The sequence below is a fragment of the Labeo rohita genome, chromosome 23 (genome assembly GCF_022985175.1).
Source record: "Labeo rohita strain BAU-BD-2019 chromosome 23, IGBB_LRoh.1.0, whole genome shotgun sequence".
NCBI classification, from domain to species: Eukaryota; Metazoa; Chordata; class Actinopteri; order Cypriniformes; family Cyprinidae; genus Labeo; species Labeo rohita.
In genome coordinates, this window is record NC_066891.1 from 22,274,499 (window position 1) to 22,294,770 (window position 20,272).

Consider the following 20,272-nt stretch of genomic DNA (forward strand, 5'->3'; position numbering starts at 1 on the left):
CCGGGAGGAGGACAACAAACAAAGTCCAGGGTGGTGACGATGGAGGGAGGAGCCAGGGAGGAGACAGAAGGGTCCAGGGTGGATCAGACAGAGGCAGGAACCAGGGAGGAGACAGAAGTGTCTCGGAGCAGGAGGAGCCAGACAAGACACAGGCCGCAGCCATGATGGTAGCCCATGGCGGAGCCGACGGAGGGAGGAGCCATGGTGGAGGAAGGGCTGACGACTCCAGGGGGCCGACCGAAGGTGGCGGAGCAGGTGGAGGTGGAGCCCGAGGTGGAGACGGAGAGCCGATGATCCTGGGCGACACCGAGCCGGAGCGACAGAGGACTGAGGCGGAGCTGGAGGGAGGGAGGAGCCCAACGGAGCTGGTGGGACGGTGGGACGGCGCGACGAGGCGCAGCAGGAGGAGTGGAGTCCTGAGGCGATGGCGGGACGACGGCCAAGGTGGAGCCGGAGGGACGAGGGAGCCCGGTGAAGCTAGTGGGCCGACAGGTGACGGTGCTGGGTCGGAGGGGTGAGGCGGAGTCCAGGACTGAGAGGCTGGAGGTGGAGACGAGGGATCCTCCAGCCATGATGCCGATGGAGACTGGCAGACCCGAGGCGAGCCCACCGCACAGATGTTGGGCTGAGGGTGAGCAGTGGGACTGTCAGGAGACAGCGGTGGTGGGACTGAGGCAGCAGGGATGATAGGAGATAACAGAGGGAGGATGGGTGGGAAATCCAGGCAGGCAGATAGTTCATAGGATGGTGGAAGAGAGGGCATGTCTTCAAATACATTCCCATAAAAATCGATCAAGTCCCGTTCCACATAAATATTCTCAGTGAAATCAATTAAATCCAGTTCCATATGTAAATGTCCCAGATCCTGACTTCGCTCACCCTCAGTGGCGGTGCAGTGGGCAGTGCTTTCTACAGCACCCTCTCGCTCCACTGAATCATCCGCCGTCGCATTCCACTCTGGCTCTGTTGCTTTCGGCTCTGGCTCTCCGTCCGCGGTGGGCTCGGTCTCTGGTTCCGCGAGTCGGGGTGGTGGTTGGCTGGGCTCCGGGTCATGCTGCGAAACTCCCGGTGTGGGGTGAGCTGGGGAGGTGCAGTGTATTTCCGTTACTACTTCGAAATCAGAACAATTCAAGTAAAGGACTAGATTAATCAATTCGATCAGGGAGAAATCACAGTCAGGAAGATTGCAGCGGATTGTCTTATCATTTAGTCCCTGCAGAAAGCACGCACCCAGAGTGGCATCATTCCAGCTCACCTGGTTGGAGAGCTCGAAAATTTTCTCCACGTAATCCTCCAAATTTCATTGCACTGCTTCAATGTCCACAGCTGTTGTAGCATCTGGACCAATCAGACATACAGTTATTTATTACATTTAACAAATAGTCTTTAAACCCAACAAGCCAGCTATATGCTGGAGCTCTGGAGACAACCCCACAAAGCAACTAACACCCCAAAAGGGCTCAGTTGCCAGGACGACCATCTGATAATGCGTTTTATTGCTCGACGGAATGCGAGCAGAACACGCTACATTTGCCTATAGAAATGGACTCTTTCCTATTCAATCACAGACAAACCTTTCTTTGACCTTCCTATCACACATAGCCCAGGTCATTGTGTACAGTATTACCGCATTGTATTTTAATTTTGTCTGTTGTATTTGTATTTGCCTTTCTACTGTTTTAGGCATGCTTTATGATAGATGACTAGTTGTATAACCCACCTATGCCATGCTTTGAATTCGTATTTTGATGATCTAAAAGATAGTGTGTATTATATGTTGATACCTATGCAACATATTAGTGTTTTAAGAAACCTTAGTAGTTTTTGCATCAACACCCAATCGAATTACATATGCAAAATTCCATGCTCACAGACAAAGAGTCGTAAACTTTCCCTCCAAAGGTGAAAATCGCTATTGGCTCTCAGACCTCCTGAAGGTGTAGCTTCCAGAGACTTTAAATGCATCCCAAGATCTTTTCTCTCTCTCTTTGCTCTCTTCAAAAAAATCCTCCAATTGCTGCTCGTGTGGAGGAACCCACGGGGAGCCTGAGCCGGCACAGGCCGTGCCCGGCGGGCCCAACAGGCCCCAACATATAGAGCTGTGGCTCTCGACCACAAAAAGCCAGACATTTTCATGACTCAGTCAGTCAGGGGTTCTTTTAGAACCTAAGAGGATGAGGAGGATGAGCTAGAACTCTTCAGGACTTCCCTAAGCATGTGCCAGGCCTTGCAGCTATGTCTTTTCATTCCCCAAAGATCACAGGACTTCAGCTGGGTCCCTCTCAGCTCTTGTTCTTCTTCACTTTTCACATGGGAAGAAACTCCCAGTCACCATCGAGTCAGAACATCTTTGGAGTTCATCACTCTTCAGACCCGGAAGAACGTGATCACGATTCCAAAACCACCACTGCTCCAAACCATTAACGCTTTTAGCCGAGACTGCATTTGGACACTTGTTCAATGACCAAGGTGATGCAAGTATCGTACATTTAACTAAACAAAACAGAGGTTTAGTATAAGCTGTAGACAGCACTGATGGTTTCACTCAGGTGGTTAACTGACTCTTTCATAGCTTCATTTCCTTGTCACTTCTCACTTGCCCTACCCCCATGTATGAGAGATTTCATATTTGTTTGTTTAGATTAGTTATGTGTCAGTCCTTAGTTAATAAAATTCTTGTGCACAAATTATATGAGTTTTGATTCTGATTCTGCCATGTAAATTAACGTCCCTTTACAATTCCGATTCGGGCTACATGCTCTAATGCAGTGGTACTTTAAGAAAGTTATTTTCTGTGGCCAAGAAAATATAATTTCTTAGAGTTCATATAAAATTATACTGAATGTTCGCTAGACGAACAGATTAACTGATGGAAATTAATTCTGTTACAGTTACTACTGGTAGCTGATATAAATAATTGTAATTAATCATAATTAATTGTAATTATTTATATACATTTCCCTTTTGAGCTAAATCACAAAACACTGTCTTTCAGCTGCCATTTTGTGTCAGTCTTCTGTCACGTTACGTGTGAGGAAGGGGCAAACGAAGACGAAGGTAAAAGATAAAGTCTTTATTATAATCCACAGGGAACTCCAAAAACAGGTAGATCCACAACAGGAGGGGAGAAACATTCATGTACAAATCGACAAGACCAGACAACAAACACTGAACTGAAAGCAACTTATAAAGGGGTGCTAATGATACAAGGACAGGTATGGGTTATTAACTAATAATGACTTAACAAGGACAGGAACAGGAAAAACCATATATGGGCACAGAAGGGAGAAACCAACACAAACAGTCCACAGGAGTGTGACACTTTGCTCATATTTACCAAGGGTGTCAGTAATTCTGACCAGGACTGTATTACCCAGACGTGTTGGGGAAAGTTACTTTTAAAAGTAATGCATTATAATATTGAGCTACTCCCTAAAAAAGTAATGAATTACGTTATTTAGTCACTTTTTATGGAAAGCAATGCGTTACATTACTTTTGCATTACTTTTTAAATCAGCACCTTGTTGTTTGTTTTTAATATAAAAAGTTAGATTTTAAGCAAATGTAAAAGCCCTTTCACACCAAAAAGTGAAATTAATAAGCCTAAGGCTGAAGGAAAAGCAAATTCATGTCTGTACAGTAGAACTGTAGGAGAAGGAAGTTCAACACTCTTCAGCAATGAGAAAAATGAAGCACAATTGTTAGTTAATCAAAAGTAAGTTTTGCTTATTAGTATTGATGAATTGAATGAGCAAAGGTCAGCAGCAAAGACATTGGTTAATAAAATGGGATTAAATACATAAAGAAAAAAATTTAACTGGCGTTACTTTTATGAAAAAGTAACTCAGATATTTTCTTGTAAATGAAAAAGTAATGCATTACTTTACTAGTTACTTGAAAAAAGTAACCTGATAACGCAACTTGTGTTACTTGTAATGCGTTACCCCAACACTGTTATAAAATCTAAAACGAATGAAACATAACTCTTTCTGAATAGAAAATATACATTTATAGATGAACTATAAGTGACACAGTGTGGCATCTGAATGAGCTCATATCAAATTCATGTACTGTTTTATATATCATACACAAAACAAAATAAAACAATTTTGTTAATTTAAATAAGCTTTATTTACTTCTATAAATCGACACAAATGCATCATTTTTATGATAATATGTGTAACATACACAACCTAGTCATTACATTACAAATATGAATTGTAAAGACATTACTGTCAGAAACATAATCCAAAACACTGACATTGCTTTTTCATTATTTAAGATACACACGTACAGCCTAATGAGATTGTGATTGGTTTTACATCAAATGCAGTATGATTACTCATTGGGCACTTTATTTTGAATAACATGTTGATAGTTTGCAAAATCGGTACTGCCGTGAATTTCGAATCCAGACACTTTCCACATGTGGCATTACAGATGTTCAAGTGATTCAGCGCATGTAGGGGTCTGAAAAAAGAAAGAGTCATAAGTGGTGGAGCATTGACACACATCATATCCTTTATCACAATCAAAGGACTATCGACGAACAAATACTGTTAATACAGTTTCAACCTCAAAATATGCTATTTGATTTGCACTCTTTTGTTTGGCTGATAAGAGAATCAGCCGTTTAAGAGAAGCTATATTAATTTTATCAGCATGAACCAGCTATACACAAAAGGGTCATTCTATAATTGTGCGTACATGTCATGTCCGTAATATATTTTCATCAATATAAAGCCCAAATGCTTAAATTTCCAGTACACAGTTATATTTTTCCCAGTCACACTACTATATGTTGAAAAAGCCATATCTTTTGTTCAAAAATGATGTTCATATCACATACAACCCTGGTATTCAGCTGTCCGATTTTGTGAGCTCATTCTACTCCTCATTTAAGCATGAAAATGACCTCAAATATAAATTAATTTCATAGTTTTGCCTTCAGTTAGATTAGGTTATGTGCGCTTCAAAAATAACGTGCTTATTGTAATGTAACATTTTATTTGTGTCCAAAAAACCATTGTCAGCTAGTTACCCACTAGAAAAACCCCCCTCAAAAAGGAATGGTTTGTCCCATTCTCACATAATTTGCACAGTATGATGATATTTCCTCTAGAAGTACATGGATGAAACACTAGAAGTTATTTTCTCTCTTTCCCCTAATACTGGTTAAACTAGCAAACCTGTGTCAAGAGTGGATTAATTGACCGTCAGCAGTGTTACCCAAGTATTATTGCTGAATTTTATAACAAGAAAATATAACTAAAACGTATGTTTTGTTTATATAAATATATTTCTAAACCTATGCTCAGTAGTTCTAGGCTTCCATGTTGAGTACAGGCCCAAAACACTAAAAATGTCAACAGTTACCCGTCAACTGTGTTACCCAGTAAAGGTAACATGATGGACAATAGCAAACATAGATGGTTTTAATGCACATATTCCTACAGAATTTTGTTTATATAGCACTTTATACAATATAGGTTGTTTCAAAGCAGCTATGTAAGGAAACAGGAAAACTGTTTTCTTCACATTGTCAAATTCTAAATGTACCCGTAATTATAGAATGAGCCATAAGCACTTCTAAACTACCTTGTGAAATATGTTTAAATGACATTAAATAAAATGTAAAATATGAAATAATAGTAAATAACCTTATAAAGCTGTTAAATGAAACTTTAAAAAGCAAATAAGGGTGGTCTTCCATATAAACACTTAGTACTTTTGAGTCTTCAGCACCCAACAGCCTCACATCTAACATTAATACATGCAAGAACCGTAACTTGCATTCAAATAACTGAGTAAATTGTATGAATACTTACTTGCAAATCCAAGTAGGATTGGCTTTCTCTCTAATGTGATCGTTCTGTTTGCAGTCTGACAACTTTATGTGCTCGTAGAATTCTTTTTTCACATGATTTAAGTCTTCTGTGCTACATGGTTGACTGCAGTTAGAGCAGCGCAGACCATGATGATACCCGTTCACAGCAACGACAGCAGAAACAAACACCTGTTTCAAACAACACAAGTTAGTGGATGCTCATACAGTGTATCGCTGTTGTATTTTGCACAGAAATTTGCTAGATTAGATTTACTCACCAGCAGAGCAGAGATATTCATTCTTAACTCGTTCAGTGTCACTTTTGTCACTTTTGTCACTGTTGTACAGCTTCTGTCCTATAAGGCAAAATAGGATTATTGCTATATTGTGCTTCGGACTGACTTTTATACCTGGTGATCAGGATGCCACTCAGGATTTCACCTGACGTAATCCACCAACCTCTTTCCTACATGACAAATTTGCATGAGACAAACAGCAGCGTTTTTTTCTGTTCTGTTTTTTCAATGATACAGTGACCTGTGGCCATTCAGGTGAGGCAACTGGCCTTTATTTTTCTCCCTGTGTTGTGAGTGGGATACAGTCGCACACAAAGCCCAATGAAGAACAAAGAGCATCTTTAATGCTGTGCTGACAGTCATGATGCTCCAGGGCAAATGAGCTCAAGTGTGCTCTATAAAGAAATTATCGCATATTATTTCTATACTTCATGAAAGCAGTATATAGTTGTGTTGTGATATGCAGTACATACATTATAGTCAGTTGTGCAAAGACAAAAAAAAGTGTATCTGAATCTTTTATAAGATGTTGCTTCATATGTTAAGCAAATAACAAATATAACAAAAAATGCACATTGCCTTTTTAATGCGTGTGCAGTTTGAAGACCACAATAAATGGACAAAATCTAAGTCTACTTATTTACTGTGGTAATAGGGATGCATGCTTGTGAAATATAGAAATTTAAATATATTTAAATCAGTCATTGTGTTTTCAGAGATGAATTTAATAATACATTTGGCAATATCAAAAGTCAATACTGATGAGAACTGTGCATATTTGCATACATTTTTCACTATTTAATTTGTTACATTTCAAAGTAGAAACGAAACCACATAACTGCTTAAACTGCCTCGGGCATTCATTTTTTGTTTTGGTTTTCAGATGACATATGCAAAACAACATATGCGCCTCCAAGCTATCGACTGAAACCATGACGGGCAATATTATTAGCATGAAAGCAATTGTTCCATAGGGATTCCTTTTGTGTGGGATTTCTTAACCACTATGATTCATGCAGAAATCCTGGACACAAAGAGGATCTCCACTGTATCGCCCAGACAGAAATTCCTCACTTTATGTGTCATATTTCTTATGCTTTTCCATTCCGTACTTTTACTTTCATTGCATAACCTTGTAACTCATTCTAAACTATGCGAACACACATCTAAATGGAGACTTGAATCATTTGCAAATAATGATACTTGAACATTTACATTCCTCAAAATTGATTATGTTTTAAAGAATACTGTCCGTTCTGTGGTCTGTTTTGACAGATATTAGACTACACTAAAAAACTAAAAAATGTTGGGTTATTTTTTAACCCAAATGCTGGGTTCAGCCCGTTGGGTCATTTTATTTGGTTGTTTTTAATATTTTGACCCAAATGCTGGGTTCAACTTGAGTCATTTAATTGTTTTTTTTTTGTTGTTTATTTTTTTTTTTCTTCATTTTTTGTAACTAAGTTGCTGGGTCATTTTTAACGCTGGATTATGTTTTCTACCCAACCGCTGGGTTAAGCAGGGTTGCCAGGTTTTCACAACAAAACCCGGCCAACTGCTACTTAAAACTAGCCCAAAATTAGCCCAATTGAGTTTTGAGACTAAAATCACACTCCCAGGGGGTAAAATACAAGTTTTTTTGGCGGGGTTCCCCTGGTAAATTTAGCATTCCAGGGGCTAAATTCGGCAATACTGGGGTTGAGCCTGTCTCTGAATAAAACAACCCAGTTGCCAGTGTTAATGAGTCCATTGGGTTACCCACGTAATTTGGCTACTTTAAAACTTGTGCCGTGGGTTGTTTTTCAAGTCCGCAGGTTAAAGCAACCTCAAAATCTTGATATTTAGCCCCTGGAATGCAAATTTTACCAGGGGAACCCTGCCAAAAAAGATGTATTTTACCCCGGAATGCGATTTTTACCAGGGGAACCGCTTCAAAACGTGAATGGGCTAGTTTTGAGTAGCAGTTGGGTGGGTTTTGTTGTGAAAACCTGGCAACCCTACCAGCTGTTACAGTCAGAGCACAGGCTTTTTGAGTCCTCTACAGGGGAGAGCGGCCGCCGATTTGGTGCACTTCTTCAGCGAAACAAAAAATGTTCATTTGCAGGGTTATTTTTTTAACGCAAATGCTGGGTTCAACTTGTTAGGTCATTTTATTGGGTTATTTTTAATATTTATATTAATATTTATATAATAGGAATATAATCATTTTTAAACAATAGTTGACTTAAATAAAACAGCCAAGCATGTTTGGTAAAAGCATTTAACCCAACCAGTTTAGTCAAAATAACTCAGCACGTGTTCTGTCCAATATTTACCCAGCACTGGGTTGCCAAATAACCCAAGCTGAGTTGTTTTTGACCCAGCATTTTTTGTGTATGTTTACAAAAAAAAAAAAAAAAAAAAAAAATCTGTATGTACTGTACTGTAAGTAAAAAACAAATTGAGATTATAGTTGAGATGTACATAAAGAAAGTACATGACCAGTTTCATTATGTCAGTTTATTATTGTAATTATTATTATTATTATTTAATTTTATAATATTATATTGTATTATTTTATCATTCGGTTGAACATAATGATAATAATAAAATAATCTCTTTTTTTGTTGGTTTTATTGATCATCAAATGTATTCTATGATGATGTGGATGCAAACAATGATGTTCAGCTGAAACGAAAGATGCCATCTTTGTAGCCCACACTTCAACCTACTCATCATCTACTGAATAAAATGTGCTAGAACTGCACTGTGTTTGCTTGTTTTATTTATGATTTGTTTATACAAGGGAAAGGTCACATTCAGCGTTGAAGCATTCTTATCAGCAAATGACACCTACCTTTTTTTTGAACCATAAAGAAAGGCACGTGCACGAGAAATGACCACAAGAAAACATTTAATTTGACATATAATTTGATTTTATATGACTTATTGTGACACAAATGAGTAAAATATCATACACTTGAATGTACTTATAGGAACAGTTCACCCAAAAATAAACATTTTCTGGAAATTTACTCTCCCTCAGGCCATCATATATGTAGATGCATTTGTTTCTTAATCAGAACAGATTTGGAGAAATTTAGCATTACATCACTTGCTCACCAATGGATCCTCTGGAGTGAATGGGTGCCGTCAGAATGAGAGTCCAAACAGCTGATAAAAAAACATCACAATAATCCACACCACTTCAGTTCATCAAATAACATCTTGTGAAGTGAATGATTTGTAAATGGTGCTTGATGTGCGTATTTCTCTCCTTGTTATGTATAGAGGACTCATATGTTCAACAGTTTAAAGTAAAACATGTTTAACTGAATGACTGGTGAATATTGCTTTTAAAACTCTTACAGAATATATGACAGGAATTATCATCACTATCCTCCCTGCTGATAAACTGATGATAAATGTCTGAAAAGTAAGCTGCTTTGGCATGGTAATATAAACATAATGAATTTAAATAAAATTATTAATAAAAATAATGTTGGGTGTGCAGGAGGTAGAGAATTAGAGAAATATATTAAACACAGAAACATATTGACATGCTGATCCATTAACTTGTAGGCATGTGCCGTACTGTATCATCTCAAAACTACAAGCTGTTTGTTTTCAGTGTATGCAAAACATTAGATTCTGTAGATGACAAACAGTGTTCCCAGCATGGAGAGAACTGATTCATTGTTGGGATTCCCTTATGTGGGAGATCTCCTCCCACCCAAACCTCCTCCACCATAATAACAGAGGAATTCCCTCTTATTATGACTTGCTTTAAAGACTTTATTTCTAATCATCATTAAACCATTAAAAAATGGTTTTCTGTAGTGTGTTTTAAAGGGGTCATTGGATGCTAAGGTTACTTTTACATGTTGTTTGAACATTAATGTGTGTTTGCAGTGTATGTACAAATCTACTCTATAATAATAAAAAATCCACGCAGTGGTTTTTAATTAATTCGTAAAAAATAATATCCCTTTTTTTAAATCGATCCATTCTCGGATGCCTGTCGGTGTGACATCAGAACCGACAGAGGACACTCCCACAATAGTTGATTGACATGAGCGTCTTACCTCAGATCAGCTGTAACAGTCCAACCTCCATTGTTTCAATGCTGGAGCAGGGATGTAAGTTAGATGAGAATATCTCCGATTGAGCGATTGAGGTGTTGCTGAATGTAATAATGAACGTAGTGGTCGTCATTTACTCCCGACATCTGAGCCACTGAAGATGCAGTGGATTACGTTTGTTTGTGAAGGGAATGCGCCTCCTGATCTACATAAACATGTCTGTGTTCACGCAAATCATTCGTGATCCAGCTTCACTTACAGCAGAAGTGAGTATAAGGGTTTATGAATCTCTGCAATTACCTTTCCCAATAACGTACTAGTTAGCAAGTTTAGTGGCTAAACGCGTCTAAATGCGGCTAAAGTAAACAGGCTCGTCACTCCACAGAGAGAAGAGAGGGGCGGGGCGAGCGAGCTCATTAACATTTAAAACAGCCTCGACCAGAATCGGATGATTTTTGCAGAGCTTATTTTGACAAGGTAAAAAGGGTGTTGTTTTACACAACCATTGAGAATTTTTAACCAAAGTATATCATAGACTTCTCATTAAGACCCTAAAGAATCATTTCAACTTGTGGAAAATGGGCATCCAATTACCCCTTTAAATCTGAATATTAATTCAGATTTAATTATTTAAACAAACCACTACTAGAAGGCAACCAGTTACCAGTAGAAACCCACAGGGTTCATTACAGTTTCCATTAAAATAAATATAAGTACCATTATAGCCAGTAAAAGCATTATACATTTTGTGATGGTGTTTTTTTCCCAGCTTGGATATATGTGGACTTTACATGTTTAAAGTTAGTTTAAAAAATTAAAAATGTATGATAAAATGCATGTTATTTTTTATTTAATACTGACCTAAATATGATATTTCACATAAGGGACATTTACATATAGTCCACAAGAGAAAATAATAGTTGAAATTATAAAAATGACCCCGTTCAAAAAGTTTATATACACTTGATTCTTAATACTGTGTTGTTACCTGAATGATCCACAGCTGTTGTTGTTGTTGTTGTTGATGATGATGTTTTTGTTTTGTTTAGTGATAGTTTTTCATGAGTCCCTTGTTTGTCCTGAACAGTTAAACTGCTCGCTGTTCATCAGAAAAATCCTCCAGGTCCCACAAATTCTTTGATTTTTCAGCATTTTTGTGTATTTGATCCCTTTCCAACAATGACTGTATGATTTTGAGATCCATCTTTTCACACTGAGGACAACTGAGGGACTCATATGCAACTATTACAGAAGGTTCAAACACTCACTGATGGAAAAAGAAGAAAAAACTATACATTAAGAGCAGGGGGTGAAAACTTTTGAGAAAACAAAATGAAGATGTGTACATTTTTCTTATTTTGCCTAAATATCAGTGTACTGCCCTTTAGAGGTTACAGAAGATATGTTTCCCAGAAGACAAAATAACCCCGAACTCTTAATGCATAATTTTGCCTTCTGAAGCATCAGTGAGCGTTTGCAAGGTGTATGTAAACTTTTGACTTTTGTCTATGTAAACGATAGATATGAATCTATATAAACTACAAACAGGCAAACAGGTCTGACCCACATACTCATTTCGTTTTCATATGTTATACAAGCTGTTCATCTAGGAATAATACTGTTTGGAGTTTGATAAAAATCAAAGGTGAGATTTAATGCAGCTATATTTGCATGTGGGTTATTCACTTTGTTTTCCTAAGGTAGAATATGCAAACCAGCGCTTACTTTCCTTCTGCCTATTTACAGTGGACAGTTCATTCCATAACATGAATAATCTCTTATATAATGCAATGACAGTGTAGTTGGTGGGATTCCCTCTTTGTGGGATATAATTACCACATCAAGTACAAATTAAAATAGTTAGATATGATGAATGTAAACCTAAAAATGTAAAATACTTATCTTTAGTTAGATACTTCAGTCATGGTTTGATTGTTATTTACCTACAAAGAACAACACCCTTAAAATGTCAGTTTTATCAATCATTTATTTGTTTTGTCTATCTGACATTATGAACACTATAACTACACCACAAAATAAATAGTCATGTCTTATGGAAAAATAAATAATTAAGCAACAGTAAAACACCTAGCAAGTACTGGTATCATGTGGGAGCATAAGCAAAAATTTTGTCTTTTTTGCCTACAATTGACCTTTTTCATTTACTCCTGTCTGTCAACACATTGAGCGAACGCCTGAAACAGATGCCACTGTTTACTATTTTCTCTTGATGCTGTCTAATTGTCATACTCATTTTGCCTGGAGCCAATATGGCAGACTGAATATAAGAGGCCGCTCTCTGATTCCATTATGGAAACTGTAAAGCAGGCAATCCATCCACTGGAGCCTGAAACGCATGCAAATTTGTTTGGGAAACACATCAGTGGTTCATGTCATTCCTTGATGGGTCGGCTCACAGTGTATATAAATGCAGCCAGAAGCCAAAAATAAGCTTTCACCTAATTACTAGACTGTGGGACGAGATTGAAGCTGATCTCATGATGATATCTGTATTGCTGGTGAGTTACCTGATGATTTTTACTTGAGATGCAAAAAGCTCTTCTGACACTTTGTGTCTGTCTTTGTACATCAAAACTCAAATAGTTTTAACTGAATCTCTGTTTCATGTTAATGTCAATTACAAATGCTGGTACATTATCTGGAACAGTTTATATAGCTATTTATATAGATTTTCTTAATTAAATAAATAAAATATTTTTTTAATAATAATATATATAGTATAGTTTTTTTTTTTTTTTTTTTTTTTTTTTTGCTAATTTATACTTATCTCTTAGTCTCATATATGTATGTTTTGATGTCTTGTATAATAATTTTCTGATGTTTTTTTATACGTTGATTTTTTTTTTTTTACTCAGTTGATGTTGCTGATGACAGGACTGTCCAGCGCCAATTATAACCAGTGCTCCACATGCAACTGCACCACAGCTGAATTTCAAAGTGTTACAAAATATCTCAACGTCCCCATTTTAAATCATGGTATCAGCAAAACATCAGTGTCTCCATGGACTTACAAGTAAATAGAGTTCCCTTTGTAGATCAGCATTAATATTCTGTTAATGCATAGACTATAAATGTCTGTATCTGATACTGTAAATGTCATTTTTTCCAGATGCACTGTGAATACTGACAGGATTCCAATGGTCATTTGCAATGCTGTATGTGATAAGTCATGCACTAAGCTTGAGCATGCAAAACCAGCAGGAATCAAGGTCCACATAACCACTTTTAGACGGTACCTATGTAGCAATGGCAGCTACAGACTCTCCAAGCAGCGTTATAAGTTGGATGCACATGTATTATGTAATACATTTGAAGTAATAAGCATGATAACAACTGTGTGAATTGCTTTATATTTATAAATGTGCCTGTATCATTATATCAATACCTTATGTCTGTATCTCATATATTGTGACATTAAAGAAACTGATATATTTTAACTGAAATGAACAGTGCAAGTGAAATAACACTAAATAAATTGCAATGGCACTTTTTTTCTTAACTTTTCTGTGGAGGATATGATAAAATCATCCCATAAATATATATATATATTTAATTATATATACAATTATTTTCTATTTCCATCACATCTGTGTTTATTTATTGTTCTGTATTGTGTTCTTTTAATAAATTATTTAAAAAACGAATTTACCCAAGCAAATCCTTCCAAAAATGCAAACACTAATGCACTAAAATACTAACGCAGAAGAATGGGCATCAAATGAATAACATTTATGTCAATGCATATTCTTCTTTTAAGATACACTTTTCATTTGCACATTCTTCACAATACATTACAGTGGCTTGCAAAAGTATTCGGCCCCCTTGAACTTTTCCACATTTTGTCACATTACAGCCACAAACATGAATCAATTTTATTGGAATTCCACGTGAAAGACCAATACAAAGTGGTGTACACGTGAGAAGTGGAACAAAAAATTATACATGATTCCAAACATTTTTTACAAATAAAGAACTGAAAAGTGGGGTGTGCGTAATTATTCAGCCCCCTTTGGTCTGAGTGCAGTCAGTTGCCCATAGACATTGCCTGATGAGTGCTAATGACTAAATAGAGTGCACCTGTGTGTAATCTAATGTCAGTACAAATACAGCTGCCCTGTGACGGCCTCAGAGGTTGTCTAAGAGAATATTGGGAGCAACAACACCATGAAGTCCAAAGAACACACCAGACAGGTCAGGGAAAAAGTTATAGAGAAATTTAAAGCAGGCTTAGGCTACAAAAAGATTTCCCAAGCCTTGAACATCCCACGGAGCACTGTTCAAGCGATCATTCAGAAATGGAAGGAGTATGGCACAACTGTAAACCTACCAAGACAAGGCCGTCCACCTAAACTCACAGGCCGAAACAAGGAGAGCGCTGATCAGAAATGCAGCCAAGAGGCCCATGGTGACTCTGGACGAGCTGCAGAGATCTACAGCTCAGGTGGGGGAATCTGTCCATAGGACAACTATTAGTCGTGCACTGCACAAAGTTGGCCTTTATGCAAGAGTGGCAAGAAGAAAGCCATTGTTAAAAGAAAACCATAAGAAGTCCCGTTTGCAGTTTGCCACAAGCCATGTGGGGGACACAGCAAACATGTGGAAGAAGGTGCTCTGGTCAGATGAGACCAAAATGAAACTTTTTGGCCAAAATGCAAAACGCTATGTGTGGCGGAAAACTAACACTGCACATCACTCTGAACACACCATCCCCACTGTCAAATATGGTGGTGGCAGCATCATGCTCTGGGGGTGCTTCTCTTCAGCAGGGACAGGGAAGCTGGTCAGAGTTGATGGGAAGATGGATGGAGCCAAATACAGGGCTATCTTGGAAGAAAACCTCTTGGAGTCTGCAAAAGACTTGAGACTGGGGCGGAGGTTCACCTTCCAGCAGGACAACGACCCCACACCCCACTTTTCAGTTCTTTATTTGTTAAAAATGTTTGGAATCATGTATGATTTTCATTCCACTTCTCACGTGTACACCACTTTGTATTGGTCTTTCATGTGGAATTCCAAAAAAATTGATTCATGTTTGTGGCTGTAATGTGACAAAATGTGGAAAAGTTCAAGGGGGCCGAATACTTTTGCAAGCCACTGTATATAATTAAATATTCATGTGAAAGCAGGTGCAGATATGGACATTTTGATACCTTTAGCCAAAGTAATTTATGATTACTATTTTTAGCATTCTAGCAAGCTACTATAAATAGGTGTGTGTATTTATAGAAGCATATTTTTATTGTGAAATACCTTAGTGTTTTTTGTAAACACTACCTCCACCAACCTCGTTCCCACACAATAAATTTGCATAAGATTTTTATCTTTTCCATCATGTCACCTTATAAAATAATGTAACCATAAAAGGAAATTACTGCAATCACAGGTTTCTCCTTTTATGTACATAATGCAGAAGGAAAACTAAAAGTATATACAATTCTGTACTGACAGTGATGATGCTCCAGGGCAAATGAGCTCAAGTCATTATCGTTTAAAGGAACAGTTCACCCAAAAATGTAAATTAGCCTCAGGCCATCCAAGATGTAAGTGATTTTGTTTCTTTATCAGAATAGATTTGGAGAAATTTAGCATTAGCCTACATGTTTGCCAATGGAACCTGTACAGTGAATGGGTGCCGTCAGAATAAGAGTTCAAATGACTCACCATAGGTCTTGTGAAGTGAAAAGATGCATGTTTGTGATAAACAAATGCATCACTGATAGGTTTTTAACTTTAAACCATAACTTCTGGTCAATGTACGAGTCCATAATCCATAATAACACTTTCTCTAGTGAGAAAGTCCGTCCTCTGATCCCTGTCCATCCTCTCACATCAAACATATTTTTTTTAGAACTGTTTTCGTTTGTAAACTAAACATATTTCTCTCCTGATTCAGATGAGGCGACTTTTTCAGGAGTAAGCAATATTATGGATAGATGACTTTTTATACAGCTGAAAGCAACAGTTTAAACAATCCACATCTTAACAGGGAGAGTAAATTTGTCATTTTTGATTGAACTATTCTTTAAGGTGTAAAGTCAAATAAAGTGAAAAGTTGAAATTCAAGGCCACAGACAGAGGAATGACTGAGAGAAATTCCTTTTCTGTCATCGTAACTCGTCTGATGGTCCATGCCATGGCCAGGAGTGCCCACAAGCTGTTCACATCTCCCACAGACTCTCGTAATGGTATTTTGCTGTAGGCTTTGCAAGCCGGTATCTATTGTTTAGCATATGGTGCATGACATCAGAAAACAGAACAGGTGTGAAACAGTTGGCTGTATTTTCATTGAGGTTAGTTTTTTTAGTAACTTGCTCCACTAAAGAACACTCAAAAGAGGTGATCGTGTCTGTGGGATTGCACATTCTCTTTTGTATTGCAATTAAATTCTGGTGAATTTTTGTTGAATTGTGTGTAACATGACATTTCAACTGCTGAATAGCCTGTGACATTTAGGAATTTCTACAATGTCGGCCTTCAATAAACCTTGTACAATATAAACCTCTGCCATAATATTTTATCTTTTAATATATTTAATACCTTGTTACCACCCACACTTTGAGATGCCCATCATGAGGTTCACTATAGGGCCTGTGGTCAGACTTGTGGCCCATGTGTGAACATGAAAATTCAACTGATCCCTCTTATTGCATATTTCATAGATTCTCCCAGTTTTCCATTTTATTAGAAGTCTTCATAAGAATTATATTTTAACACCAAATTAGTCAGTATTATCATTAATACAATGTGGATGGATTAAATCTGTTTAAATTCATTTTTGTTCATACGTATGTATGCATGCTGTTTAAAAACATTTGACAATCCAAGAAAGAAAGTTTCAACAGCTGAGAAAATTTCTCATCTCTTACTTAATAAATACTTAAAATATTCCCACTGATTTCTTTTTAATTGCAAACCGTAAACATAGGCTACATTTAGCTGTAACAAAATAATTCTGTGTTGTTCTTGCTTTGATCTGTCCCTTATGAAAATTAAACATGGTTTTACTACAAATAAAACCAAAGAATCACAGTTACTATAGTAAACCACGGTACCCACAAATTAACTATGGTTTTGCTACACTAACCATAGTTTAACCATGGTATTTACAGTAAAACTCTGGTTATACAAATCAATCAATATGCCAAAAATACTTACTACATCTTTACTACAGTAAAGGCATGGTTTTTAAACAGTTGACAAATTTATGTGTTAGAATAATAGCGGATGTCAGAGGCTATCCTGGACACTTGATATAATATGTGACCCTGGATCACAAAACCAGTCTTAAGTGGGGTATATTTGTAGCAATAGCCAACTGTATGGGTCAAAATTATCACTTTTTATTTTATGTCAAAAATAAAAGTAAAAATGATGTTCCATGAAGATATATTTTGTACATTTCCTACCATAAATACATAAAAATTTATTTTTTTAATAATATGCATTGCTAAGAACTTCATTTGGACAACTTTAAAGGCGATTTTCTCAATATTTGGATTTTTTTATGCACCCTCAGACTCCAGATTTTCAAATAGTTGTATCTCGGCCAAATACTGTTCTAACAAACCATGCATCAATGGAAAGCTTATTTAATCTTAGCTAATTTATCCATCTCAATTTAAAAAAAAAAAATACCCTCATGACTGGTTTTGTGATCCAGGGTCACATAGTTTTCGAAACAAAAATGTATTTCATAAATTTTATTTATTTGATTTTATTTTTGCTATTTATCATACAGTATATCAATAATTATTTACAGATGTTTATTTCTAAAGTTTCCCATTTCGGCACCTCCTGCTAAAATACAAAGCTCGTACTCTTATCCTGTCTTTCGTGTTACGTCACTTCCTGACTCTTTCTCCTTCCTTTCCGCGTCGGCCATTTGTGTTAATCGGTAAGAACACCATGAGCTCTAGCGTACTATTATGTTTTTTACTGTTTTAAGCTAACATTCAGAACATTTTTGTTACACCGTTTATGCACGGAACTGTTTTACACTGCGTGTATCATGTATTCGCCGAATAATCCGTTTTCTGCGCGTTTTATTGTGAGTAAATGTGGCAGCAGGGCTGAGTCTCTACACATGTGGAGAGCGGCGCTCATAGTAGCCGCTCTCAGGCCCTTCTTTTGCGTTAACGATCCCCGGTTAAAATAAAATTTAACTCTGACTCCAACTTGTAAAGAAAGATGTTTATGTGGTGATAGAGCTGATTTCTGCTTGGATATTTACTGGTTTGATTGTTTGATGCAGACTGAGCTGATTGACAGTCATCAAATAAACTCAAGATGCAGAACGACGCTGGTGAATTCGTGGACCTGTACGTCCCCCGTAAATGGTGAGTTTACATCAAATTCAGCAGAAGCGTTTATTTACATATGGAATGTTAATAAATCTTTGATTAAATATCTGTTTGTTTTAATAATATAGTGAACTGTACGCATAGCAGTAGCTGTCTGTTCATTTGGCTTGTCTAGACACAAATTTACAGTTAAAATATTGGTTAAATATATTGTGACCACGCATATCTTACTTTTTTTTTTTTTTTTATTTCTAGCTCTGCTAGCAACAGAATTATTGGTGCCAAGGATCATGCCTCCATCCAGATCAACATTGCTGAGGTTTGACACTATTTTGACCATTACAAAATTAGTCTTTTTGTTTATATGTGTATCTACACGTGTATATTATTGAAGTGCTTCGCATGCGTATATTAATGGAAACACTGGGTATTAAGACTTGTATTAATATAACGTAAATGCTGGATTTTTTTCATGGGTTTTCTACTACATATTCCAGTAATAAACATTATTAAGCCATATGAGTCTTAATACCTGGAATTCCTTTTAAATGTAGTTTAATTATAGCAAATGCACAAAAAAGTAGTTATTTTACAAAAAAGGGAAAATCTGTGGCAAAAAAGTGACAGAACTGTTGGTATAGATTGTAAGTGACACAAGCCAAAATGGTATCTTTCAGATACCAATAGGTAAATGAGTCTATTTTTGTAATCTAACCAACAAAACCTCAGACTTGTGATTACTAATGAGCTTCCTTATGATTCTCACAGGTGGACAGGGCTACAGGAAGGTTCAATGGACAGTTCAAGACCTACGCCATCTGTGGCGCTATCCGTAGAATGGTATGTTCAAACACACTTATAGTTCACACAAAAATGAAGATTTGGCCTCAGGCCATTAAAGATGTAGATGATTTTGTTTTTTCAGCGTAACAAATTCGGAGAAATGTAGCATTACATCACTTGCTCACCAGTGGATCCTCTGCAGTGCTGTCAGAATTAGAGTTTAAAAAGCTGATAAAAACATTACAATAATCCACACCACTCCAGTCCTTCAATTAACATCTTGTGAAGTGAAAAACTGTGTGTTTGAGATAAAACCATAAACACATTTGGATTGTGTGGACATTTTTTGGTGAACTATTCCTTTCAAGCCCATGCCTCTGCATCCCTATCATATGTAGGATATAAAAATGTGCAATTTGGAGTGCATATAAATGTAAAAGCACAGATTCAGTTACATCTGGTGTGGTCTCAAGACATTTGCTTTGTCATCTGCAGGGTGAAGCCGATGACTCCATTCTGAGGCTCGCAAAGAACGATAACGTTGTGGCAAAGTAATCCAATGTAAGTAAACTGCTTTTTTTTAAATCTTTCATTTTTCGTTCTTCAACCACTAGTCTTAAATTTTTGTTAAGATTAGTGTTACTATTAAGTTTTCCAATTCAGCAACTGATTTTTTTTTGACCAGAGTCAATGAGCACTTTTAAAAGTGACCGTGCAAATATGTCCTTATGTAAAATTCTTTGTATCGAAATAGTTTTTCAAGACTCTTTTTAATAATGCAAAAGACTTCTTAATTTTCATACCTGTCATTATATTCACAATTTCTACAATTGTTGATAAAATGTGTGGTATAATTGTAGACATTGTTTAAATCAGACTGTTACAGGTGATTATGATTATGCTTCTCTAATGATTTTTTTTTTTCTCTCTTTACAGGAACATCTAAAAAGGAAGTTTCTTTGTAAAATAAAAAATAAAATTGGA

The 20,272-nt window shown here is 36.8% G+C and overlaps 1 protein-coding gene across 1 annotated transcript; it reads left to right on the forward strand.

Annotated features, from left to right (window-relative positions):
* Window positions 1-17,990: 17,990 nt before the first annotated feature.
* Window positions 17,991-20,272, forward strand: rps21 (ribosomal protein S21). Its single transcript, XM_051095741.1, has 6 exons — window positions 17,991-18,099; window positions 18,457-18,541; window positions 18,761-18,824; window positions 19,274-19,345; window positions 19,784-19,849; window positions 20,225-20,272. The coding sequence occupies exons 2-5, from the start codon at window positions 18,492-18,494 to the stop codon at window positions 19,841-19,843; spliced, it is 246 nt and encodes an 81-aa protein (XP_050951698.1). The 5' UTR covers window positions 17,991-18,099; window positions 18,457-18,491; the 3' UTR covers window positions 19,844-19,849; window positions 20,225-20,272.